The sequence below is a fragment of the Miniopterus schreibersii genome (assembly GCF_964146895.1).
Source record: "Miniopterus schreibersii genome assembly, chromosome: 6".
Lineage (NCBI taxonomy): Eukaryota > Metazoa > Chordata > Mammalia > Chiroptera > Miniopteridae > Miniopterus > Miniopterus schreibersii.
The window spans coordinates 89,880,009-89,906,594 of record NC_138107.1 but is presented as its reverse complement, the minus strand read 5'-3'; the positions used below and the strand labels follow the sequence as shown (position 1 = coordinate 89,906,594).

General features: G+C 48.6%; 1 protein-coding gene across 4 annotated transcripts; it reads right to left on the bottom strand.

Moving 5' to 3' along the window:
- Window positions 1-273: 273 nt before the first annotated feature.
- Window positions 274-26,586, bottom strand: CEP43 (centrosomal protein 43). 4 transcript variants are annotated; one of them, XM_081139502.1, is made up of 13 exons: window positions 26,391-26,586; window positions 26,019-26,072; window positions 22,875-22,929; window positions 22,365-22,453; window positions 21,379-21,516; window positions 18,766-18,846; window positions 16,303-16,362; window positions 10,610-10,830; window positions 9,516-9,628; window positions 8,171-8,239; window positions 4,164-4,203; window positions 3,291-3,387; window positions 274-2,268 (listed from the first exon to the last, which is right to left on the bottom strand). In XM_081139502.1, the coding sequence occupies exons 1-13, from the start codon at window positions 26,496-26,498 to the stop codon at window positions 2,188-2,190; spliced, it is 1,206 nt and encodes a 401-aa protein (XP_080995628.1). In that variant the 5' UTR covers window positions 26,499-26,586; the 3' UTR covers window positions 274-2,187. The 4 variants fall into 4 exon arrangements, with proteins under 4 accessions (XP_080995628.1, XP_080995627.1, XP_080995630.1 ...); XM_081139501.1 differs by having other exon boundaries at window positions 10,610-10,833; window positions 26,391-26,579; XM_081139504.1 differs by lacking the exon at window positions 16,303-16,362.

The window sequence follows — 26,586 nt, the reverse complement described above, 5'->3', positions numbered from 1 at the left end:
AGAAGCAGCCCCTCAGACAGGGACGAGGTGATGAGCGTACGCAGGGTGAATGCGACGGAGGGGCAGGCAGGCAGGGGAACACCTCCAGGCTGGAACTTCTGAGAATGAGATGGAAAGGGGCCAGCCGGGCACAGTTCTGGGGGATGGGCGACCAGAGAGGCCTGGGGGTGGGTGCTGGGGCTGGCTGGGAGCGAGGAGGAGGGGCCGAGATGAAGACCAAGACCGCCACGGCCACAGCTGACGCTTGGTCACTGTCACACACCACAAAACAGAGAAGGTGAGAGCTTTTTATTCACCTTCAGTTACCACCAATAAAATGAGACCTAGTATTTGAAAAACTCTATTGTAAAATACAGGATTTCCATAAAAATGTATTTCATGGGTTAATATTTCAATATGTATTTAACAAAAAAACACAAATCACGCTCAAATCCTGTCTAATCAAAGCACACACATGGGAATGAAACTCTTCACAGCTGAACTTTGTATTATTTACAATTCAGGTGTACGCAGCGCTGATGAGAAAGCTCCACTGGGCATTTTTGCCCCCACCCCCCCCAAATATTACCAAAAGGTCAGACTCTCTGGGTAACAGAAAAATGACAAATTTCAGGTACTACTGTTCAAAAGTTTCCATAAATTAAAAACCATCTCCTGCTGTCCTCTATTTCACTGAGATCTAGCTCCTGACAATTAACAGATAAATCACACACCTGACAGACTCCAGGGGGCAGACAGACTAAAGCTCTACAGAGAGCAACTGTGCAGAGATGGTATCAGGGAAACACACTGAACCACGAGCACACACCATGTGGGCGTCAGCAACAGGCCACGTTGCATGCAGCACAGTTCACGCACATACAACGTGGAAAGCTCAGCTGAGACCCACAACATGGCCCCCACACAAGGGTGGGACAGCACAGCGAGGCTGCCCAGCCCACTTTCTGTCCTATTTTCTCTGTGTGTATGGCTCAGTTTTACTTAAATTTTACAGATTCAGATTCCAATGTTATACAACCTTAGTCCTTACAGTATCATCTCTCTTTACCTATAGGGCCCAGCAAGTATTTCTGTAACGCGGAGGCTAACATGAAATGAAAAACTGGCAACACAGACCACCAAGTCTGCTTGCCTCCTGAGATAATGAACTCCTTTTATTAGTAAAGGTGACTTTCAGTAAAAAGCCATCATTTAATTGAAATAAAAAAGTACACAATTCACCGCACAGTCACAGCTTTTCTTGTAATTACACCGACAGGCATGGTCGCTCCCAGCTGTCCAGCTCAGTACCATGAGTATCAGTGACCTCTGTGATCAGCCCGCTGGGCACAGTGAACGCGAGTGACGGCTCGAAATGCTCCCACGGTGCACTTTACAGGGTTACAAAGAAACTATGTACACACAGAAGGCTTGTCCACCTGGCTATGGATGGTCTCAGGCCATCACTACTGTACCAGTGTAGCCTGGATTGAACATAACGAGCCCTCAGGTCCAAAATGGAAGCACTGCTCAACGGTTTCAGGTGGTTTTGGAATTTGGCGTTTCACATTGTCACAAATGATAAATGAGCGCTCTCACAGAGCACCCTAGACTAAAGGCAGCAACCACAATGCTGTCAGTGACAACAGCACCAATTAAAATCCACAACCGCCTCTAAGTTTCTCTAAAAACGAGCAAAACTAAGTAGCACACACGAGAATATTTAATAACCTTAACGGTCTAACAGACCTTCCGAATGGAAGGAAGCAGAAGGAGGAGCTGACACCCGTCCCCCCCTAGGGCTGGGCTCCAAGCTGCGGTCCCGCCACACCCTGCAGCACTGCCCGCACCAACCCTGCTGGACTCTAGAAGGCCAAGGCCGCATGCCCAGGGCTGCGGGGCCTGCAGCTTTACTGACACCTTTCACTGTGCTCTCAGCACTGCTGTTTTAGTGGGTTTACCCCCTGCCATGATCTGAGCCAATTCATTCCCGCAGTGAGATGCGCGGGTCAACCAGAAGAAGACGATAAATCCTCCAGACATGGGCTCCGACAGGAAGTATTTCGTTTAGTATAATGAAAAGTTAATTCTGAAAAATATCTGCAGTCATTTTGAAACACAGGCACCAACAGAGAGCTGGCTTCCAGCAGTGACTGAAAATGAATGGAGCTGGGTGGAGTCCTCTGTCCTGACGGCGACCTGCTTCCCTCAGGTGTGCGCCACATCTTCCAGGTAATCTGCCACGTCACTGAGCTGGGACACTGTTAGGTCCTGGGTCAGGTCCTCGAGCTTGTGGTTCAAGACAGAAAAGATAAGCATCAGAATGCAAGTAGGGTCTTAAGTATTTTTAAAATATATCGCTATAATTTAAATATTATCTTGCCCTGGCCAGTGTTACAATGTGGTTAAAGTCGGCCCGCACACCGAAGGGTCGAGTTCAATTACCAGTCAGGGCACATGCCTGGGTTTTGGGCTCAATCCCCAGTAGGGGGTGTGCAGGAGGCAGCCAATATGTTTTTCTCTCATCAATGTTTCTCTCTCTCTAAAAATCAATAAAAACATATTTTTAAAAAGCTTTCTCAGGGCACAGACGGTAAGGACTCAAGCCCAGATTTGCTGCCTTAGACTGTCTCGACTACAAGTGCTGCTCCCCTCAAAGGCTCCCCCACCCCCCACGTGATCATCGGGACAGCCCCACTCCCACCAGCTGCAGCAGCCACAGCTTCTAAGGTGGACCCAGCTCTCTTGGCACCAATATGCAATCCTGAGACACCATCTCACACACCCAAGTACATTCTGCTCTCTACCTAACCACAAGCCAATTTGGATCCTGGATACAGATTCTTAATCCTACCCAATGCCATTTCTGCTCGGCTGTCTCCCCTGGAGGTCTGGTGCCTGACCTGCCTGTACAGAGCCCCTGGCATGGTGCACAGCCTCAGCCACACCTCCTGCACTCACAGGCTCATACGCACACCAACCACATGCACACCAACCTCCACAGAGACCTCTCCGAAACGACCCAGCCCTGCCATGGCCCTCCACGCCCATAGAATGATGCCCAGCAATAACACCCGGACGCTCTGGAAAACCTGGCCAGTGACCAGAGTGACTGACAATGGACGCAGTTTTACATCTTCACTTAATACACTTTTCAGACTTGAGCCAGGTAATTTTGTAATTCAGGTAATTCTGTCATAAACTTTTCAATTTTCAACTGTTTTTACTAATTTGTATAAATTTCCAAAGCTTAGCAGTAAATCACAGCAAAAACAGGCAGGAAGAGCCCTCCAGGGAACCAGACCTCTGACCTTGTCACTGGTGTTGGCGTCGTCCAAATCTACAGAAAGGTCCTCCTCGATCTCCTCCCCAATACTTAGCTCGCTTTTCTCTGAGCGATGACTGGTGCTAATTTCAGAGGGGAAGAAGAAAAATAAGAACTCTGAATATAAACATTTACAGAGCAACTACCATTGTTCAGCCTTTCACATGTTTATCTTAATCCTTTAAAATAATAAATAACATTACTTTCACATGTTCTCATTTGACCCTTAAAATAACGTGGGAAGGGCAGCAGGAGTGGTCAACTGAACAGATGAGAAAAGTAAGGTTCATGCTGCCATCTCAAAACAACTGCTGCATAGTAAGTCATTCTGTTAAAAAGTAAACATAAATTCCCAATTGGGAAAAAAAACCCTGTTAGTTACATAAAATTCTCAGCCTCTCATTTAAAATTTCTAATCATACCTATCCACAACAAACACTACTTCCAAATTAATTACTAGCCAACTCCTATGCTACATCTATGCTTACATGTCAACTGGATCAGAAAGATATGCGAGAGGGCAACGTGTGTAAGCAGATGTGGAGGGTTCCCACCGAGAGGAGGGGAGCAGACGGGTGGGGTCTTCATCCTATGGCGCCCTGACTGCTTCCAAGACCCGAGTCAGCTATGCAGCTGCTTCTGTATCTTACTCTCATCCAGTCTCCTGAACACCCACATTCTGATTCGGAATCAGAGGCATGCTTCCAGAGCCCCCTGCACACCTCTGGACGGACTATCTTTATTCCGTCCTATGAAAGGGGAACAAGCCCACTGCGACAGGCACCAGGGTGACCTGTCAGCCTCCCAGTGTCCGGAAGCTGCTCACGATGTATCTTTGTTGTCCAACTCTTTTTCTCACCTGTTAAAATCATCAACATAGTCATCATCTTCTCCAGTCCCTGGTAAGTTTAGGGAAAGATACATGTTACATTTACATAAACATACTTAACCATTTATCTACAATTAAACACACACATTTTCTTCCAAAAACTACATTACTGAATAATACTGTATCGTTACAAAAGAAGTCCCAAAGACCAGAAATAATAGTTACCCATATATAAAAGCAAATGAGAAAGTAACCTACCTAAGAGGCAGTAGTGTTACATCCTACATAACGATATAACTACATAAAGTGCAGTTAACACCTTTTATTCCAGACATCGAAGCTGCATCACGTTGCATGTTTAGCATTTATAACGTCATCTGATGTTAACACTAAACATTTGATGTAATGGGACATACAGCAGAAGTGTGTTAGCCCCAACCCCCTATTGTTATGTTTTTGACTCTATAACAGAGATCCAGTTAAAAAACGAGTGCAGCCAATGAGGGCGTCCTCAAACAGAGCTGGTTCAGGGGCCCAGAACTGAGTCCTGTGACCGGGAGCTGGTGAGCATCCCTGATGACCCTCAGCTCTGAGCTTGGTCACCTGCCCCCACAGGTTAATGCTGGGTGAAGTGTTACATGTGGCCAGGACGTCAGTGCACCGTGAACTCTGTGAAAAGGATGCCGCGAAGGGAGGGTCGCTCACTAACCACGCAGCCCCACGGTGCCTGAAGGGCACCTGGGGCCTGGACAGTGCACAGCTGACCCCACTGCCCTCACTCCTGCTATCTTCTGGGGGCTGCTGAGGAAACGGCTGTCAACAGCAGAGCAAACACTTAAGTGTCCACGAGAGCCGCCTTAACCATGAGTGACTGCATGTGGAAGACATGCAGGGATCGCATGGCCACCGAGGGAGGAGTGTGGACCCTGACAGGGAGCCACACTCAGTAACGAGCCAGAGAGACGCTCCCGCTGGGGATGCCCATGGGTCCCCAAAGACCAGACAGCCCATGACCATGTCCCGGCACTGCTGAGGAGGATCGAGTTCTGGGTGAGCTGTCAGACACGGTGGTCCTCTCTCGATACAATCCCCTGGTTGTTATTCATTTTCCCACAGGACGGTGACTGCTGGGTCCCAAGGCCCATCACTGGGTGAGGCGGCACCTCTGATCTCACGGAGTTCACCCTCCAGTGGAAAGAAGGGGCAGCGAGCAGCTGAGCAAGCCAGAAACTGGGAGGGGCTGGGAAGGCTGAGTGGCAGCTGAGTGGAAGCCTAGAGAAGGAGCCAGGTGCACACATCATGGGAAAGTGTGTTCCAAGGAGAAACATGTGCAAAGGCCCCAACATGGGGAGGCTGTGGTGGCTGGAAAATCAGCACGGAAGCTGGTAGAGATAGCATCATGAATCTAGGGGCAGGGTGGGGAGAAGACAAGAGGAGCAGAGAGCAGAAGGGCTGGCCGAGGCCAGTAAGGTCATGGTCAGGACTTCAGCGTAAATGCAAAGAAGGGAGAGGAGTGAAAGAGGACAGGTGCGTGAGGCCTGTTTTTTTTCCCCACACACTCCAAACCCCACAGGAAGAAATGTCCTTGGGAGGCAAAAATAAAGAGAAGGACAGCTGGAGTCTGCTGCGAGGCCCAGGTCACAGACGACTGCGGCTGAGGGCTACGTGGCCTGTGTGCTGATATCTGACAGAGAGGCTGTGTGGGTGGGGAGGAGGGACTCAGAAATGAAGACAAGAATCATAGCTCAGCCATAGGCAGATCACTGCCAACAATGAGTCAGGAATCCCTGCAGCTGATCGGTGAGTGGCCTCCAGTTTCCAGATTGCTTGCATCTCTCGAGTAAACGGCCCACCTGCATTCTCAGCCTAGATGACTCGGGGCCTCAGACTGTCAGGCAGAGCACAGGAGGGGACAAGGGGTGGAAGCGTCTATTGAAATAACCACACAGGTGCTGGTCTGCAAGCGTCAAGAGAAACCACAGAGCCGTGAGGCAGCCTCCAAGACCCGTCCCTGTTCCCGTGTAAACTCAGCGCAGAAGTGAGAATTCAGCTGGCAGTGGGGATGGCTGCGCTGCAGTGTGAACACAGGGAGCCAACTGAACCCCACTCCAGTGTCTGGAGCCAATCCAAGACCAAGCCCTCAGGGAATAGCTGTGCCAGGACTCACGACCATGACACCCTGACTTCCTGCTGACACACAGACTACAGATACATGAAAGCTGGGTTCACAGTCCAAAACTGGCCCACAACCTGTTTTTCTACAGACTGTAGGCTAAGAATGGCTTTTACATTTGTCAAGGACGGTGAAAAAAAGTGTGAGACCACACGTGCCCACAAACCCTGAAGGATCAACTGCTCAACCCTGCACAGAAAGTGGGTGGGTTTGCACTGTAACGGTGCCAAGTCTGTCTCTCTGTGACTGGCCCCCATCTGCCGAACCACAGCAAGCTGGGCTAGAGCTTGATCTGTGAGCTCAGAGCTCACTTCCCACTGAAGTGGCATTTCAACATCTGGGCGCGAGCAGTGGCTACCAAACGCCCAGCCCGGGTCCTTCCAGGTGCCAGCAGAGTAGGGAGAAGCACGGACACCTTCCCCCTACCAGCACCTTCCCATTCTGAGCAGCACGGCCCCACCGTCACCGAGGAGGAGGATTCTGGGCAGCTCCTCCTCACAGGTGGATGGAGAACAGAGCAGTCACAGGGAAGCTCAACGGTTTGGCAACAGTGAGCCACTGAAAAGGTAAGAGACCAGAGCCCAGCACACGACAGGGCAGGGCAGCTATCAGGCTGGAGGTAAGGCAGGTCTCCAGGGGTTGCTGTTCATGGGGGAAAAGTCCTGGGAGCAGACTTTCCATCAGGCCTTGGAAGAGAATGTCTACCTGAAATGTGGCCACACCTCAGGGGAAAGAAAATGAGCAGGAGGAAGTAGGCGCACCTGGCTGACCAGCCCGCAACCAGCAACTTGGAGGCACCACGAGGCCAGGTCCCTGTGGGACACATCGGCAGCTCAGGAAACATCTATGCTGCTGCAAGTGGCTGCAAACGGGAACAAAGTAGCGTAAAAAGGAAGCTAACATTTACCGGGCACTGTCCTGTATGTGCCCCCAGTTTCCAATGTAGTTACTCCTCAACCAGGTGGATGTTATTAGTCCCACTAACAAGTGAGGGAACAGCTGTTTCCTTACTGCACTTAGTAGGTGCCCCATCTGGGACTTTCTGAATCATCCACTTCCAAACCGTCCGCACTGTTCCTGCAGGAGAGCCGTCCTCTCAGACGCCTGTGGTCTAAGAAGTGTGGCAGGGGGCCACACACTCCCTGCCAGTGAGGCCTGCCCGGAGCTGCCTGGTGGGAGCCGGCACTAGGAGGCCTAGAGCTGTATCACACACACTCTCGCCGTCCTCCAAACAGGAAGGAAATGGTGACAGAGAACCGGCTGCACTAGCTGCATCCTCGCGGTTAGCTACCCAGTAAGGCATGAAGTGTCCCATCACATGGTCCCGGGTCTGCAGACAGAGAGCCGAGGCGAGGCCCTGTGTCCAGGCCCTGTGCTCACCCTGAGGCTCTCACTGTTGCAGGAACGCAGGTGCTACTCTGCATCACACCCATCCCCCACACCCACAGTGCCGGCACAAGTCTGTCTCCCCCATCAGAGCAATTCCCTAGGCCTAACCATGAGCTCTCAGCACCCAGGACTGTGCCCGGTCACCTGAGCAGAGAGGTCACTTCCTAGGAGAGGCCTTTCCAGAAGGAAAGCCTGGGCTGGCTTTAGGGGACCTGCTCCCCACATTCATGCCACGTGCACGGACTCCCCTGCCACCCACAGAGTCTGCTGGGCCTGCCTAACACCCACCAGCAGCATCTGCCATGGCTGCTGCTAGGTCCACCCGGCACACGGGCTGAGCCTGGACACACTGAACCAGGCAGGCGTGTGCTCATGAGGTGTTCACTGCAGGATGAATACCTCACATCATTTACGATTTTATTCTATAAAATAATCACCTCCGAGCACTCAACACTAAAACTGGACATCTAGTTACCTAATCCCAGAGATCCAGCTTTATCGTTCGCCAATTTCAGATCTTTCAAAACCGCGTTTCCCCTTTTACCTGCGAACAGGGAAAAACATTGGCATTAAATCAACAGAACACAAATGTCTCTAAACCACATCAGTTTTTTTCAGAACAAGGGCTTCTTTGCAACAGCTGCTTAATAAACTAACAGGAAATGACCAGATATGATGAATGGCTGCCTGTGTCATCACGCATCACACCCCTTCCTAACCACACACAACTCTTTACTAGACTGCGACCATCACCATGATTCTGCCCAGCTTCTTCCTTACGTACGACCACATGGACTACGGTTACTCTCATACTGCTTTTCCTTTGACCTCTAAATTCTGCTGATGCAAAATTCAATCACGATTTCACTTACCAAACTGAGCTTCTCTCCCTGGTTTTATTTCTTCAGCCCCTAGTTCTCAATGCCCCTCTACACCATTTGTCCCTAATCAGTTTGGGGTGACCTCATCACGATACCCTGGACTCTGTTGCTGCAGGTGATGATGACGTGGGAAAGAAGAGAGAGGCGATGTGGTGGGGCCACAGTCGCAGACCCATGGCTGGTGGGCCAGAGGGTGAAGAGATGCCACAGACCATCTTGTGTGCCTGAAGGCCCTGCAGTAGCATCACGTAATGCAAAATGGTGCAAATCACACTGTAATTTCCTAACAGAGCTAATCTACATTTTAGAAAATGTACTCAGAAGAGGCACAGTTACGCTCTAAACACTGTGCTGATCAAACCCTCTGTTTCCTACATACAGTATCCAAGCTCATCTCCGTATCTGCCGGTGTGAGCCCTGGGTCCTGTCACTGTGGGTAACGGGGCTGTGGGGGGCTTGGGAAGGAGACATGTGCTGTAGGGTGTCTGTCACTCCTCGTGCAGCTGACAGTCCGTCTCTGCTGCACAGAAAGACATGTCAAGCCCAAATCCCTCTCACCCTGTGATGATCACTGTGGTGTCACGCAATCTGCAAAACACATGCTTATTAAACTAACTGAATTAAATCCTACTTATCAATCTAAATGTCCAAAAGAGAGAAGGTTTAAAATTGTATGTAGCATGTGACAGAGGGCTAGAAAATCAATTTCCTAATAGTACTTTGATGGCATAGGAAAAACAGAATACAAACCATACTTTTAAAAATTAAAAAAATAGAACACAGTATTAACAGAAAATGTTCTGAATGGAAAAATTATGGGCTACTTTTCTGATTCTGCATACATTTTTCTGGAAAAATAAGCAATGATCATATACTACTGAACAAGTTAGAGAGAAAAACATGAGTATTCAGCGTCCACCTCTTCAGTCCAGCACTCACTTTCGGAGTCTTTCAATAAGGGGGCTCCAGGGAGGGAGCCGAGTCCGCTCCTCAAGGACGGGGCATCAGAGAGTGAGGCAAGGTTTCCTCCTTGCTTCCCGGGGTCACTTCTCCTAACAAGAAACAGGTGCACAGTTAGGTGGTGCTCTTACCTCCTGCACTAGAACAGAGCAGCTTACGCAGGTCTCATGGGAACAGTGGCTGCACCATAAAGAATATACAAAGTACGCAGCACCGAAAGGCAACATCCGCTCCCCGCTCCCCACAATTCTGTGTGACATCCAATCATAGACTCACCTTCACTGTCTGTGATTCTATCAGAAATGCGGGCAGGGCAACACAGGAGTCCTGTCTCCTACCATCACACCCTCCGCCTACAGCGCACCCACACACTTCCACCCCCAGCCAGGACAAAGGCCCTGGGCCTCGAGTGCAGCTCTCTAGAAATCCTCAGTCCCCTACACCATCAACTTCCCTCTTTAAAATGGGACTGTTCTTATCAACATACACAGGTGCTGTTATGTTGCCCACTTTAATGGTTCTCGACCCCACGCCTGCCCTCCGGCCCCACCCCATTCCTCGGCCCCTAAGTCTTACAATAAAGTTCACCAGAAAAGTATTCACCATCTATAGTCCTCTCCTCCTGTTCTTTCTTGAGCCCACTCAAACCTGTAATACCTCCTCTGGCTCTCTGCTCAACAGCCCCTGGAAGGCAGGCCTTCTCTGACACCCTATGGAAACCTGCACCCCCCATCCCTCCCCACTCCCTCCCTTCACTACCCTGCTCTCCTGACACAGCTCGCTGTGCCTCTTACAGTGGCCTCTGCCCCATCTGCAGAGGTTTTGCCTGTATCACCCCTGGGCCCTGCAGCTCCAACAGCAGCTGGCACACCTGCCTACGGAAGGAGTAACACCTAGGTTCCCTATATCTGGAACTGCCTTACAACACAGAAGGCTTTGATGACACAAAACCAGACTTACAAATCCAATACGTACAGAACCTTTAGCAGCTCACCATTCCTTAACTGTAAATAAACCATTCAGTAATTATATTTTTAAGCCTCTGTTCTGATAACCCAAAACCGAGGACTCACCAGCCGTAGGTTTTCTCGGGCTCGGGAAGGGGGTCATCAAAGAAAGAGTCTTCATCCACGTCGTCTTGTGGGCCGGGGCCAGCTCTGTCCTGGGCGTCTAGACTGGGATTGTTTAAGAAAGACCCGGTTTTTGCTTCATGGGCCAGGAGGTGAAGACTGCTTCTGCTCTTTGGTTCTGATGAGGAGACGCTTGTATCGCTGTGACTAGCATCACTGCCGCCCTTCTCGAGAGAGACAGGAGAGAGAAGGGCTCCTTGGTAAAATAAAACTCTAATGTTTTAAATAATAAAAAGTCGTGAACATATGCAAATCTCTGTATGTGAGTGTGTGAGCATGTGTGTGTGGGGAGTAGGGGTCTTGCAGCTAACTGCCTGAGGTCCAAAGCAACCTACCACTTATCCCCTCACCCCCAGGCTCTGGGGCACTGCCCACTTTTGAAGGGACAATGTCAAAGAACCACGTAAACGCCATTCCTTCTCACTCCCTAACTGTAAACACCTTTGCTATACCTATTCCATTATAAATAACTTTGCATTTCCTCTTACATATGTATCATTGCTTCATAAGTTACCACAAATTAATGTTTTCAGCTTGAAATAAAAGGCATTACTAGTAAAGCAGAGAAGGAAGATTAGCTCACACAGATGAACCAAGTATTAAAACAAAGTAAACAGCACTTTTCCACCCAGCGCCTGATACAGCCGACAACATAAGGTAAGAGACACCGCCTCTACAACCCCCCTTCCTAATGTCAAGATCTGCTACCAGGACAGCACTGGCCTTAACTGGGACGTCAGAGGACTCCCCAACCCACACCTCTCCTGAATGTCCATAGCACGTGTGCCACGTCCCTGTGAATCTAGACCAATACACAAGACTCAGCACTTTCACTCCTGTCCCACTGCTCTGGAGAAGCTGCAGGAAACTGTGTGCAATTCCTTGTTCTCAGTGGGCCCTGACCCTCACAACCTGGCTTGATTCTGTCCTTTGTTGATTTCTTTTTGCCCTTAGACATGCCTATGTCAAAAATAAAGATGACAACAAAAACAAAAGATATGAATGACAGTAATAGAAGTAGCTGACATTTATTAAAAGCCTTCAATGCTTCTCACGTTATGTCATTTTAACCCTCGACCCCATGGTGTGGGGCACATTCACTCTGCTTTGCAAGCAAATGTAGAAAAGATGTACAAGCAGTTCAGCCACTTGCCAAGGTAGCTGGGGAGTTCAGGGGTAAGGTAAACATCACAACCTGACTCCAGAGGCCAGTGCTTAGTACGTGTGTTATGCTCTTAGGTTGAGTCCTATGAAACTGCAGTTTTTGTGGGTTCAAAATGGCAATTTCCCAAGCCCCGCCTTCCACCCTGAGAGAGAAGGGCACGCTCCTCACATGGGCGGGGACACAGTCCACGCTGCGCTGCTACTGCAGCTTCGCACAAAATGCAATGCCCTTCCAGCATGAGCGTCCTTGAGAACTAAACTAGAGCAGCACTTTCCAGTCTCATCATTACTAGGAGTTAAGGAGGCTGGGAGGCTGGGGAAGCCAAAGACTTGAAGCCGGCCGGGGGTAACATGTGGGTCAGATGTTTCTGCTTTCATGTGCGTATAGACAATGCACTGGGCACATATTAAGACACGTTTCTGTTTTACACTAGCTAGAGACCATGATTAGCCGACAGTGGGCATAATCTATGCTGTACGGTGTTTGGGCCTTGTATGGAGTTATACGTCCACATGCTATCAGAGCAATTAATGATTGAAAAGAGCTGTCTGCAAAAATAAACACCAAGTCCTTGTCCTGTTAGACAACACAAGATATTTTCAAAGCAGCAGAAAGTTAAAAAATCTCCTGACAACTTCCTTGAAGTTTTCCTGGTACGCAGCGTCAAACACGGAGAAGTGCGGCCAGCGGCCAACAGCCAACGACAACGCGGAGAATCCACAGCGGTCTCAGAACTCACTCCCTGCACACCCGCTGAGGCCGACCTCCAGTACTGGAGAGTGTGCCTTTACTTACAATAGGGGAGCCACAGAGGTAGCCAGCAAGGTCATATTCAGCAGGACAGGCCCTTAACCCAACAAGCTGGTGTCCTTACAGCAGAGTGTCGACACACAAGAGAACACCATGAATGTGACAATGGGGATAAGCCTGGGACTGCCCGAGCCACAGGAAGGTGGGCAGGCCTGGAACAGACTCTCCCTGTAGACTCCTGCCTCTCAGACTTCCAGCCTCCAGGACCACCAGCCAGGGTGAAAACTGTTCTCAACCAAGGTATTTATTATAATAAAGCTTGGTCTCTTCCTAAAATTGGAGAACTACTGCACAGCACAGCAGCAGCCACTCAATTCCCTCAGTGGATCTTAAGACTAATAAGCTTTATGGAAAATTTCTAGATTAACAGAAAATTAACATCACAGAGAGAGGTTTCACAGTGAAAATAACTACTAATCTTCCAATAGCCAAAAACTTGAATTATCACTAGAATGTCTTATGAACCTAGAAAAAAATTAATTGCTTTTCTAAACTAAAGGCTTATTCTGAAATGCTCATAATAGAGAAACATCAAAGCCAAAGTTTTCCAAGTTTCAGAAGTTCATGCAAATTTTCTTCCTGCCCCTTAACCCCCCACCCTAGCTCCCCTCCTCAAACCCGCCAAAGGCAGCATCTGACCCAAGACTTACCAATAAATTTAGAAAAGTAATTTTACTATAGCTGTAGCGCACGCGCGTGCGCGCGCACACACACACACACACACACACACTCACTCTTAAAAGTTTCATTCACCTAGAAAGTAAACAACTGTGGAATTCAAGATTCACAAAAATTCTAACTCCTTTCTAAAAACCGTTTTTCTAAAGAAACTCTTCCTATGTTCTATTAGCAATTTGTAACTCCCACAGGTGCACAAGGGGACCAGTTCTCTGGCTTTGAAATCAGACTAGCAGACGACCCTGCACAGCTGCTCCATGCACCGCCCTACCCAGCCAGCTGCTTGGGGCCCAGTGGACAGTAGTGCCCAGATGTCAGGTCTTGCTTCTGAAGCAACCAGGATTGGGCTGCTGGCCAGGCAGGACGGTAAGGGCCGAGTGCTGGGCACACTGCTCACCACGTGCATTCATGCATTCAGAATGGGTATGGGTGTGTGTGTGAAGGGAATGACAATGCCCGGTTTATCTAGAAAATTGAGGTGTCTGAAAAACACAGAAACACCTCACCCCAAACATACACACAGTGGGATCCCCATCACTGCCCTAAATCGACGTGAAGCTGGGCTTATCCAAGAATTATTTAAGAAATGGCCCTTTTTAAAGACCTCAAAGCAAAAAATACCTCAATACACACTAGTTTTAAAACACCTGAAAACTGATTATAAAAAGGCTGACCTTCCACATTATATTTAATGTGATAGAGAAGCATCTTACTCTAAGTTACATTAAGAACTCAAACATGGGATATCTCACTCAGTTTCTCTAAGTGAGCGGAAAACCCCAAGTTAGCGGTGCCTTCAGAGTCTGCTTAAGTTCTGATGCTCTTTCAGACAGCGACAAATGGTTCACACTGAAACAGGTCACACTTTGGAAGTGTTAGCATAGAGTTAAAAAAATGCTAACTCATTAAAGAAACACCCTCCCCCCACCACCTAGCCTTCTAATTCTTGTGTCCATCCTTTATAGACTGGTAACAATAGCAAAACCCAGAAATATAACTTTTATTTTACCCATGTTAAATTAGTTTAAAAACCTTAGATCTTGCTTTGCATTTTGACAGGTTCACAACAGTAATTTTTATATACATAGGAATGATTTTTCAAAGGGCCTTTGTAATATAGCTTCCCTGAAAACAGCTAAGGGTCTCTGAAGGAGCCATTCAAAACAGGCCTTCTGCATACAAAAGAAGCAATAAGACACACCCACAGGCCTTGCTTGTGCCCTGCCCCGTGCTCTCCTGCTGTTCCACCCATGTTCCTGGACAAGGGCCAAACTCCGAGCTCTGCCCAGCTGAGAATGCTAGCTACCTGCCTGCGTGTGAATGGTGCCCCCTGGAGTCCGGCTGTGTACAACCTCAATGACCACATACGTGTGGCTTGGTGTGGAGTTATTAAGATGTTAGGATAGTGGGGCATTAAGGATATGGGAAACCTGCTGCATGCACAAGGCAAAGCGGAAAGGCAGAGGAAGAAGAGCTAAGAAACATCTCTGAGGCTGGAAACTGCTGGGTACGACAGATTTCTACAGCAGTTCTGCAACAAGACCAGGAAGTAGAGGAAAAAGGTTTCAAAATAAAACCTTTGGGTTCAGGAACTACAGGATATGGGCCTGTTCAGACTCTTCAGCCACCCTCGGGTCTGGGAGTGTCTGAGGCCCTGCCCTTGGAAGGAAGCCTGGCCCACCAAGCTGCTCCATGCACAGAGTGAACTGAGTCTCCATGGGCTGTTTCTGTGTATCTACTTCTTCAAAACATTCCAACCTCTTTAGACCCATGAGAACAACAAGATTATGAAAGCTTGGTAATATAAAATATGCTCTTAATTTTTTAAAAAAGTCCAAGAAACTGATTAAAAGCATCTATAAAAAATATGCTGTTTTATATTTTTACTTATCTTTCTTAAGGTATGTCTTAATTCAATTAGACTGTAAGTTACTGAAGTGAGGACTGTATTAAATGTCGCACCCGGAGCACTTAACACATGAGCTTCTCTAGGTAAGTGTTCAGACATATTTGCTAAATAACATTTTAAAACACCTTGTATGGTAAGGCATAAAAAATAGTGTAAACAAACACGATGACAGGAATATACCATTGAAACCCACAGACGAAAAGCCACCAACATAGCAGACACACTGTAAACCCTTCCATTCTGGAGGTCCGCAGGGATCGATCCAAGAACCAAGGATCAACAGAGCCACGAACTCCACAGAATTAAAAGCTAAGTACAGTTATCTTACTCTAAACTCGTGTAAAAACTGACTGATGGATAATGCTCCTAAGACTCTAATACCTAAAATTTAAAAGTGGCTGGTTTACTGGCTTAGTTCATTTTTGGGAAGGAAGCAGCCATAGCTGCTCACTGTGGGACTGCCCTCCTCAGCAATGTGTGATGGTTTCACAGCTGCTGAGCACAAAACGTCTGAAGGAAACTAAATTTAGCCTTTAACTTACCAACTGGAATGTAGCAAAAAGTAGTATTATGTCTACTGACCTCAGATAAAAATCATAATGTTAAGAATACGTACATGGCCATCCATTCAAAAGTATTTTCAACTTTTTTTGTTGCCAAAAACCAAGGAATCCTCAACATAAAACTGACAGTGTAATTTAAAAGTATAACAGTATGGCCCGGCTGGTGTGGCTCAGAGGCTGAGCGTCGACCTATGAACCAGAAGGTCACAGTTTGATTCCCAGTCAGGGCACATGCCCAGGGTGCGGGCCCGATCCCTAGTAGGGGGCGTGCAGGAGGCAGCCGCGCACGCGTGTATATATATATATGGCAGTATGATTTTCACCTGGATAAAAACTGAGAGTCAAATTACTTCCTGTTTATGCCACCATGACTTTACCATGTCTGACTACAGGTAAGAGTGTGACCTTTCAAAGAGGTGACCCCAGGCCCATGGATTGCAGGCCCAGTGGGGCCCACACAGGCCGGCCTGCCCCGCGGGGCTGCCCGTTCCTCTGCCCTCATGCGCGTTACCTTGGCACCAGACTTCTGCCCGCTTGTCTTCTTCTTACCTTGTCGTTTATACCTTGGTATCTGAGCATGAGAATAAAATGATATTTTACCACAAAGTATAAATCTTTAAAAGTAAACTAATTTATAAACAAACTAACAAGGATTCCTATTAGAAAATTTCTAAAAAATGGAGACATCGATTAATGTGTTTCTCTTAGAAACCCACTTTTTTGGTCTTTTCTTAACTCTCTTCCTCAAGGGGTTCAATTCATGTTTAAATACTCTGCCCAACAGTTACCGGTCAATGTGGACACTGTAGCCCTGCCCCACTGCATGGGCAAGCTCTTTGGTGCTCCATTGAGCAGCCTTCTGAGAAAGCCAGGCCTGAACTCCTGAGCAGCTGCAGTTAGGACAGCGCTGGCCTTGCCCTCCCCTCCTCAGGGGCACACAAAGCAGGCTCCCGAGGGCTGCCGGACCCTGTGCTTGGCCACACTTCCCAGAGTCCCTCGTGCTCCCTGTGGCTCTCCAGACTAGGAGGCCCCCCTTAGGCACAGGCCCTTCTAGTCCCCAATGACTCCCAGACCACTGAGGGAAGGGAGGAAGCCGGTGAGGAAAGCACTGGAATCCCAAACTAAAATGGAACTGTACACGAGTCCAGGCCCAGCAGAGATGAGCTGTGGCACTCTAGACGCAGCCACTGCCACACAGGCCTGTAAACATGACTGAGGCTGAGGCTCCACGAAAAACAGTCAGCAGGTGAAGGAGTGTGGGGCCGCCTGAAGGTCTGGTTTCTGTTCTCTAATCAACCTCAGAAATCTCCATCCCTTCTCTGGGACTGTTTAGGGCAGCGATTTTCCCACCTTTTCCATCTCATGGCACATAAACTAATGACTAAAATTCTGCAGCTCACAAAAAAACGTATCTTTTGCCAATCTGACCAAAATAATTGGTATAATTTTGACTCATTCACACTGGACGGCTATTGTAGTGTTGGCTGTGGTCATTTTTAAATCTGACGCTCTAAGGAGAAGGGGTCAGTGACCCTGACTAAACAGTCAGGTGTTGCATGTTTTAAAAGTTCTTGCGGCTCACTGGTTGAAAAATCGCTGGTTTAGAGCAACATTTCCTAACCAACTTAAAACATCAGGTTCTCATCATAATTCTTAAATCCTAAAAAATATGAAGAGAATTAGAATATGTAAAACAGACATTTTTTATCTTGAAGACATACCACATGTGAAAGGTTAGCATTGCTACTTTGCTTTAAAAAATAATTACTTGCTAAAAAGGGAACTTCCAAATAGCTCAACGTGCTAGGTACTACTAATATGGTATTTGGAATATGAGTTAATTTTAATCCTTCTAAAGCCAGGTATTTTCACAGAAAGCCACACTCTTTACAAAGGCTCTTCTCTCTGTAATTCACTTCAAGGGACTCTTTGAGTTGACTCACGATCTGGTTCTCTGTTCTGTCCTCCCCATGAGCATCAGGGGGGAAAAGCCTTCAGGGACCCAGCTCCCTGCAGAGCAGGTACCAGACCTGAGAAAAGTTACCAGCATCAACAGTACAAGGGTCTCTCTGCTTGGTTAGAAACAAAGTATCCAATTCCTTTCATTTCTACATTTAAACAATAAAGAGGATCAACAACAGCAGGAGCCATCCGCCCCTGCCTGTGCCCAGGCCCCCAACAAGCAGCCGTGGCTGCCACCTCCCCAAGTGCGCCTAATCAGAGAGGGCCCACAGGTATCCCCCAGCCCGGCTGCACCAGGAGCCTCACCTGACTGCTCCCAGGGTGGAGCCAGAGGGCCAGTCACCATGCTCCGCGAAAGCCGCCCTTTGGCAAGAACAGGTTCTATCCCTGCGCCCTGCTCCAGCACATCCCAGAGACAACACGCTCCTGAGGACCACCATCCCACCCATGCCTGTCACTAGCATGAAGACCCCTGACTTTGAACCCGAGTGTTCCTCTCAATTCATTTCCATTACACCACATCCCTGAACCAGCAGGCCCTCACTTTGACCACTCCTAGACCACACACACATAACCCAAGCACAGACCTTCTCATAAATCCTCAAAACGGCTCCTTAACATAAATACCCACCACCATGGCTTACAATTCCAAGCCTGGGCACCATCTACAGTAGTCAGCACAACATTTTATATTCCTGAACCTAATATTCTCAAGTTAGGAATGTATAAATGAAAAGGGGAACAAAATTTCAAAGTACCAAATGAGTCCAACAATTCTACAATTTTTTTATTTAATAGGATATTCCTCTCTATGCCACAAAATTCAAAAAACTAGCAATTAAAGCAAAATAACTTTTAAAAATACATACTTCATCAAAAGGAGGAAATCACTGTCAAAAAACTGAACAGCACCTGTGTTACAAAGCAACACAGTGTGTAACGAGCAAGACTAGAGAGGAAACCCCGAGCTGGGCAACTCGGTCTGGACCATCCCTGTGCCCTGCCCACTTACCTTGCTGGGACCTGTGTGTGAGCTCGGTTTTCCGTCTGGTGACTTTGGTGGAGAATGTAGATCAGCCAGATCTAGCGCACCCTAAAATATTCAGTTTAAAATGAAAACATTTACAAATAAAACATAAACATACTAATTACACCTCAACAGAACGTTAACAGTTAAAACCACTACACATGTTGGTATGTTGATTTCTTCCTAATTAATGTAAATACCCTTACTAGATTTTCCCAATTTTAATTTAAAAAAGCAAAACACACTTGGATTCTGATTACCTGCAGAGCATGTCACTCACTCAGTCTGCACCATTAAGCCCTCTTCCCTGCCCAACTCCCCACTGGTCCTATCTCACTTGGCAGACACTTGCTCTTCCCACCCCAGGACTGGCTGCCCTGCTTCATTTGTCCCAAGAAATGTCATCGAGTTCCACTCTCTGGCAGACGCTGATCTCTTCAAAGGGCAGCCCTCACTTCCTTCCCCTCCCACCACTTTCTCTCTACTTCTCAGGGCCCTGGCTCCTGTCCTGGCCTCACTGGGTATCTTCACAAAACCATTAGGCAAAGCAAAGGACAGACAGCTCAGGGAGTACTCAGGCAAGTCCCTGGGCTGGAAGCAAGGGGTGGGAGGGAGAGAACCACGTGAACAGACATGTGGAAGGAGGACTGGAACAGAACACTGTCGGTGTTGCTCTCACTTTGCTGGGAGTAGAGAATGAATCGCCCTTTTGCAGGGCTCCAGCGTTCCGTGGGTAACCGGATGGCTGTGCCATGGGAGGGGTCTGAAATTCTGGTCTCGAGCAGGGGAAAGGGCTGAGCGGGACTTAGGGAGTCATCCAACAGTAACGGCAACAAAACCAGGAACAGTCATCACAATGGCCAGTGTTGTCCCATCACCAATGCCCAGCACCGTCCCAAGAGCTTCACACAGACTGGTGCCTTCAGTCCTCACTGCAGCTCACCAGGCTGACCCTCCTGCTACCTGCACTTCAAAGGGGAGGAGCTAAGGCACATGGAGGTGAGTGACCGAAGATGCCGCACGCAGGGCAAGGCCGAGCTGGGGTGTGAACCTAAGCAGCCTGGCCCCAGAGTCCAAGCTGTCCTCAGTGCACTAAGGGAGGAAGAGCAAACCCGGGAGAAAACATGGGCAACCACCATGCGTGAGGTGAACCCAGGAGCAGCTGGACTGGAAATGAAAGGGAAGCACGGAGAGAGACAGGTCAAGGCCTCAGAAGCCAGGAGCTGTCACCACTGCGTACAGACTGCTGGCTCAGGAGAGAGTGGGCACCATAACTGTCTGGGGTTCCTTAACTGTATGCACGGCTCAGTGCCCATCCTATAAGCGCACAGCAAAATCTTGTCAAATAATTATGTGTGAATGAAGTTACGATGCACAAGCTGTGGTGACAGCCTGTGCTCTGGACAGACCACCTGATTTGCCTGCCCAGAGGCACTGCCCTGCTCTCTGGTTAAGGCTGAGCTGAACAAAATTTCAACAGGAAACAACAATGCCCCCTTCTGAGTAAAAATAATTACTCAAAATGTTTAGAGCTAATCATTTATTGTATGACACTTCCTCTAAAATCACAAACCATCATTTAAATGTCCATTTTCTCATGAAAACATCTTATCTTGAATAGCTCTCAATTTTTCTAGCACTGCACATAAAACTGTCCTATATTTTATTTTTAATTAGAAGAACCTATTTATTATGCCTTGAGTTCTCCGTCAAGCTTTACTGATTTTCCAAGACACTAACAGAAAACCCTGACACTGTCCAGACAGAAGAAATGGCCGGCAGCCACACCCTCCACATTCTTACCCCTCAGCTGTGCCTAGAAGCACATGTGTAACCAGCTATAGTATCTGGACAGTTAAAATGCTGTCTATACCTGTCAGCAGTACCTTTCCATAAGTAGAAATCAGACTATTAATCTCTCTAGCACTGTTTCTAAAAAGGAAAGATAAGAGTAAGAAACGTAATGGTTAATCAAAAACACAGAAATTTGAAAATGTTTAAAAACTAAGCAAAACCAATAGCTCAAACGTTTTAGGTCTAGTTTAAAAAAGGCTTTCAGTTAAAATATTAACTACCCTGCAAGTTGGCCTTTTTCTGTTTAAATAGCACTAAAATGACAACTGACTCTAGTGGCGTGTTCTCAGCATTTCCCGTGCAGCCCACGAAAACCTCTTGGATCCCATCTCCAGAGGAGCCAGGAGGTTAGCACTAGTCAGCGGGGAGGTTACACTAGTCAGTGGGGGATTGGGGAGGTTAGCACAAGTCAGTGGGGAGATTACACTGATCAGCAGGGGATTGGGGAGGTTAGCATTAGTCAGGAGGGGGTTAGGGAGGTTAGCACTAGTCAGCAGGGGAGCAGGGAGGTTAGCACTAGTCAGCACGGGATTGAGGAGGTTAGCACTAGTCAGTGGGGGAGCAGGGTCCATCAATAGAACAGGGGTAGCAGCAGCCTCAGAGTGTCTACACCTCTTGTTTTCATTAAGACGTGCCCTTATACGATCTGAATGTTTCATTTTGTTTCTAAGGAAAAATTTATTTAAACCTTGGTTCACTATGTTTGTATTAATAGAAGATGAAAAAGCACAGGACTGCACCCACCTCTGCACAGGCGGGCCCTCTCTCTTTCTGCTGACAGCGTCTGATCACTTCCAATAACAAGGGTCCACCCACAGTACCTTCCGCTTCAATAATACCTAAGTCCCGGGCTAAATTCTCTCGACCTTCAAGACCTTGAAACTAGGGAAGAAATAAGATGAAAAAGCAAGCTATAAGTGCAGAAATATATAACAAAATTATTTTCAGAGTTTAAAGAAAAAATATTGTCAGATCTTAAAGACATCTCTAAACTCAGAGACTGTTTTTCTAATGAACAAAATGTCCATTTTTAAAAATTACATATACAGGATATCCCCCAAAATGGATACACACTTTAAGAGCTGATTCTATTACATTTGGAAAATGAAGTGTATTTTAATAAACACTGCCTTTATCATTATTCAAGTTTGTATACATTTTTGGGGGAATGTATGTACATATATGTATTTGCAGGGAGAGGGAGACTGAAAGTTGCCACAGGAGTCACTGGTGGTTCACCCCAACCTGAGGCTTACTCCCAAATACTCACTGAATGGGGCAGTGGACTCCAACACCCACAATGTTTAATGATATTTTTTCTTTCCACAGGAAGCACAGTTGCTCATGTGTGTGACATAAACACATAAAATACCACACCACAACATGAGCACATTTCTATTTGGAATTTTTCACATGGCAAATGTAAGAGTTGGGGGGGGGGGGGGGTTATTTTATATTTCTTTTACCAGCTTCTATACTTCTTTTACCAAATTCTACATTAACAGGTATAGTCTATTATCATAACAAATCAACTTTACAACACTCCTTCTTAGTTAAATAAGGCAGGGAACCTGGAGCCTGCTGCCAGCTCATATGGTGGTTAAGAAAAACAGGTAACTACAAAAACCATCTTTATGCAGGACACTGAAAGCTGTCAAATGTTAAGTTTCACCTTATAATGAACTCATTTGTATCAAAGGCTTCAAAGGTCATGCAAAAATCATTCTTACTGCGCTAGTTTCAGGTTGGAAAACGGCCAAGGTGAAGTCAAGATTAAAGAACTGAAGAAATTCTGCCACCAGACTAGCCACCAGCCGGCCTGCAAAGAGGAGAAAGAGATGGTGAGCAAGTCCCTGAGCCTGCAGCCTCTCCACCAACACTTGAACAGGACAAGCTACATCAATGGGAGGAAAGTACAGTTAAGTATGAAAACCCGGTCTCCCCATGTTTCCATTAGGGTCCCAGTCTGGCAGTGACTATCAGGAAGACACTGTGACAGTTCATCAACAGATCAGAGTTCTGCGTCTTACAGCAAAACTGGTTTATCCAACAACTTCCCATGATCAGTAATAGGCAAAGCAATTTAACTGTTGTCCAATAAAATCTGATTTTAAAATAAAGACCTATAAGAATCACAGACTCTAAAAAATAATCTGAAATTCTTGATTTCTCCCAAGTGAAGTCACAATTTGAAAACTTAAGAGACAGACAAAATAAGAAAGAAGAGCGGAACATCTTACCGTCTTTTGTATTTAAAAACTTTCTCAGGCTCTCGTTGACTAAAGGGGTTTTGTTCTGTTAAAAAAATGAAATACTGTAAGTGTCATGTGTTTATCATGAAAACTACAAAATGTGGATTACAGGATAATTTTCTGACAAAGATATAAATGAAATATTGTCACCCATAAAACTATGGTCAACCCCATTCCACAACTACTGATGACTAAGAAAACTGTTCTGTGCTACTTAAAGAGTGTCTCAAAAATGATAAAACTAAACTGCATAGGAGACTTGTCCTCACTTTTAAATGTTTTATAAGTTGCTTATTAATTAACTACTTTAGAAGCCAGATCTTCAAATACTCATGTGAAATGACATTAAGTTTACTTATAAAAATAACCATCAACTATATGAAGTTTGATACTGTCATCTCAGCGACCCACCACTCATGACACACTCACTACGAACAGGACTTGAATTACACACGCTCCTTCTTAGTCCACCTGTGGGAGGACACATAACTTTACATGGTGCACAGGCCAACTTATTTGAGTAAATAAAGAAAAAAACCTTGTAGTACATGGAAGCTCCTTCAAGCAGGCTACGTGAGTACAGGTATAGGGGCAGCCTTATACACGGCTGAGGAACATGGGGCAACCACTCTAGAAAGCAGTCTGGGAGTGTTTTAAAAAGTAAAAGACACCCCTGCCATGTGATCTACCCTCCTAGATATTTCCTCAAGAGCAAAGAAAGTACAGATCCAAGCAACAAACATGTACATGAATGTTCACAGCAGCCTTATTTACAAGAGTTGAAAAGTGGAAACCACCCAAATGTCCACCAACAGGTGAATGACTAACCAACTGTGTACATTCTACAGTGGAACACTACACAGGAACCAGGTGGAGCCATCTACCAACACACCACCATGTGGATGAATCTTAAATTCAGTATGCTGAGTGAACACTGCCAGACCCAAAAATAAGAGTACATGCTGTACGATCCCAATTGACCAGCTGTTAGAAACACTTGGGTTGCCCAGGGTGGGGCAAGGGCTGGGGGTATTACAAAGGGGTGTGGAGAGACTTGAGGAAACTTTCTTTTTAATCCTTACCCGACGATATGTTTCTTTATTGACTTCAGAGACAGGGGGAGAGACATCAATGTGAGAAACATCAATCAGTTACCTCCCATATGCACGGACTGGGAATCAAACCCACAACCTTTGGGTTTAAGGGACGACTCTCAACCAACTGAACCACCCGGCCAGGGCGCGTGAGGAAACTTTAAAGGTCATGGACATGTCTACTATCTTGACTGTTCCATAGATGCATAAATATGTTATAATGTATCAAATTATACATTTTAAGTCTATTGAATTTACTGTAGGTCCATTATACCTCAATTAAGTTTTAAGAAAACTCAAAAAAGACAAGGAGGGTAAAGACCACAAAGGTCCTCAGTGGCTGCTATAGAAAACTGTAAGATGTTGAGTCAACTGAAATATTTAAAGAAAGTGCAGGGGCAAGATCAAGTGTACTGCGAATAGCCCACGCGGGAGCAGCATGGAGAAAGGGCTTCAGGAAGACGGACAGGGACAGCAGTGAAGGCAGGAGGAGAGGGGAAGTGACCTGGAAAAGAAATAGCTAAGCATAGGCCACGGGGCAGCCGGGAACCTCCTCAGACATATCAGGTACAGAACCGACAGAGAACCAGGCCAGACACGTGGGAGGAAGAGCAGGGTGTCTCTGATCTCTTGCCTGGCTAAGTAAAGTCCCCATAAGAAAGATCAGGTGAGCAGGCGTGTGGCACACGTCCTGAAGCTCAGGCGGCGAAGCAGATGCGAGATGTGGGGCTGAGGCTGCTGGTGTGGTGATGGCTGTTCAGGGACAGGATACAGAATGACAACTCTGGGACACTGCACCGAGGACCCCAAGGAGGTGAGCAGGAGGAAAGACCATGCTGAAGAAACAGAGTGATCAAGAGGAAACGAACAGAAAAAATTCCCCAAAGTCAAAGGAGATTTTCAGGACGGAAAGAGGGATTAACAACGCCAGGTGCCACAAAGGGAGCTTAGATAGGCGAGAACTAAGATATTCTCAATGAGGATCCTTCTTGACCGCAGCAGAAAGCACTTAGGTGCAGCAGTAATGAGCTTAGGGGTGCTAACGGGTTAAAGGGCGCCTGGGGCATAAGAAACAGTGCAGACACACTCTTTCAAAACGTGCCCGTGAGGGGAAAATACAGTGGAGGGAACAGTTTTCAAGCTCCAGCGAGGAGACAACAGCAAGAGCGAGGCTGAGATACAGCGCCTCCCGGAGGAGCTGACAGCGCCCGAAGGCAGCCGCAGCCGAGCCTCCTCTGCAGGAGGGAGGCACAGACACAGACACAGGAGCTCCTCTGGGGGAGGACACAGCCTGACCACCTGATGCGCCTGGTCCCCCCAGGCACTAGACCGTCAGTCAGGAGTGAGGCCGAAGGGCCTCGCCAGGGTGGTGGCCACCATTCAGGGACATCAGCAACCCGCGGGCTTGGGGACTCTGCTCCAGGGTGCACAGGCGGGAGGGAGGGAGGGAGTTAGCGTGCTGACTTCAACGACCAGTAAGACTTTCTTCCAGACCGAGTGCAGCCACGAGGTGAGGATCTGACGTATGGTCCACGGGGTCCAGACCAGAAGGCAGCGGAGGGGAGGCTGACACTGGACACGCCGAGGAGCCAAGCGAAGGGCTCCGGAGGTAACGAGGAGCCGGCATCTGGTCCGAGGGGCCGGCGAGGCCCTGAGCAGGGTGAAGCCGGAGGTGGCGGGGGGCCCCGCGGACAGCGTCCCGGCCGCGCACGGGGCGGGGCCGCGAGGAGCCCGCGCACCTGCCCGCGGAGGCGCGGCCGGCGGACACGAGGACCCGCGGCGGCTCAGGGGAAGGCGCCCGAGCACTTGCCCCAGGGCTCCAGGCGCCCGCAGGAGCTGTGACGGCGGGGCCCCCGCGGCGGGGCGACCCTCGAGGCTCCGCGGCGCCCGCCTCCCGGCCGCCCGCGGGCGCAGAAGGGTGACTCCGACCCCCGCCTCGGATAAAGGGACGCAGCCCGCGGCCGCCCGAGCTCCCGCCCCGACCGCAGCGGGCACTCGGAGGCGACCTCGGCGGCCGGCAGTCCCCGGGACGTCCTACCTCCACCTTCTCCTGCTCCTCCAGCGCCAGGAACACGGCCGCCCGCAGCTCCGCCTGGGAGACAAAAGGGCGCTGGGGCCGAGCAGCTTCCGGGCGACCCCCGCCCCGCCCCCCGCGCCCGCCCCGGGAGCGGCGCCCGAGGAGCCGGGTCCCAGACACGCGCCACGCGGCCCGCAGCCCGCCGCGCGAGCAGCTGGGGACGCGGGGCCCGGGCCCCGACCCCGTAGGTAGGTCGCCCGCCCCGGCCCCGGCCCCGTTCCCGCCCCCGGCGGCCCCCAGGGGCCCCGTCCCTCTGTGACGCCCGCCGTCCCCACAGGCCCCGCGGCCGCGCGCTCGGCGGCGCCCCCGCAGGCGGCCAGGCCTCCCGCCGACCTTGATGCGGTTGAGGACCCCGCTGTTCTCCAGCGTCTGCACCAGCAGGTCCCGCAGCTCCGTGTCCTCCTCGGCCGCCACCGCGGCCGCCGTCGCCGTCGCCGCCATCTTGCTTCTCCAAGACAACCGCCGAAGCCGCGCCAACGGCCAGCGGCGCCGCGCGTCCCGCAGGCGCGCGCCGAGGCCACGCCCCCCG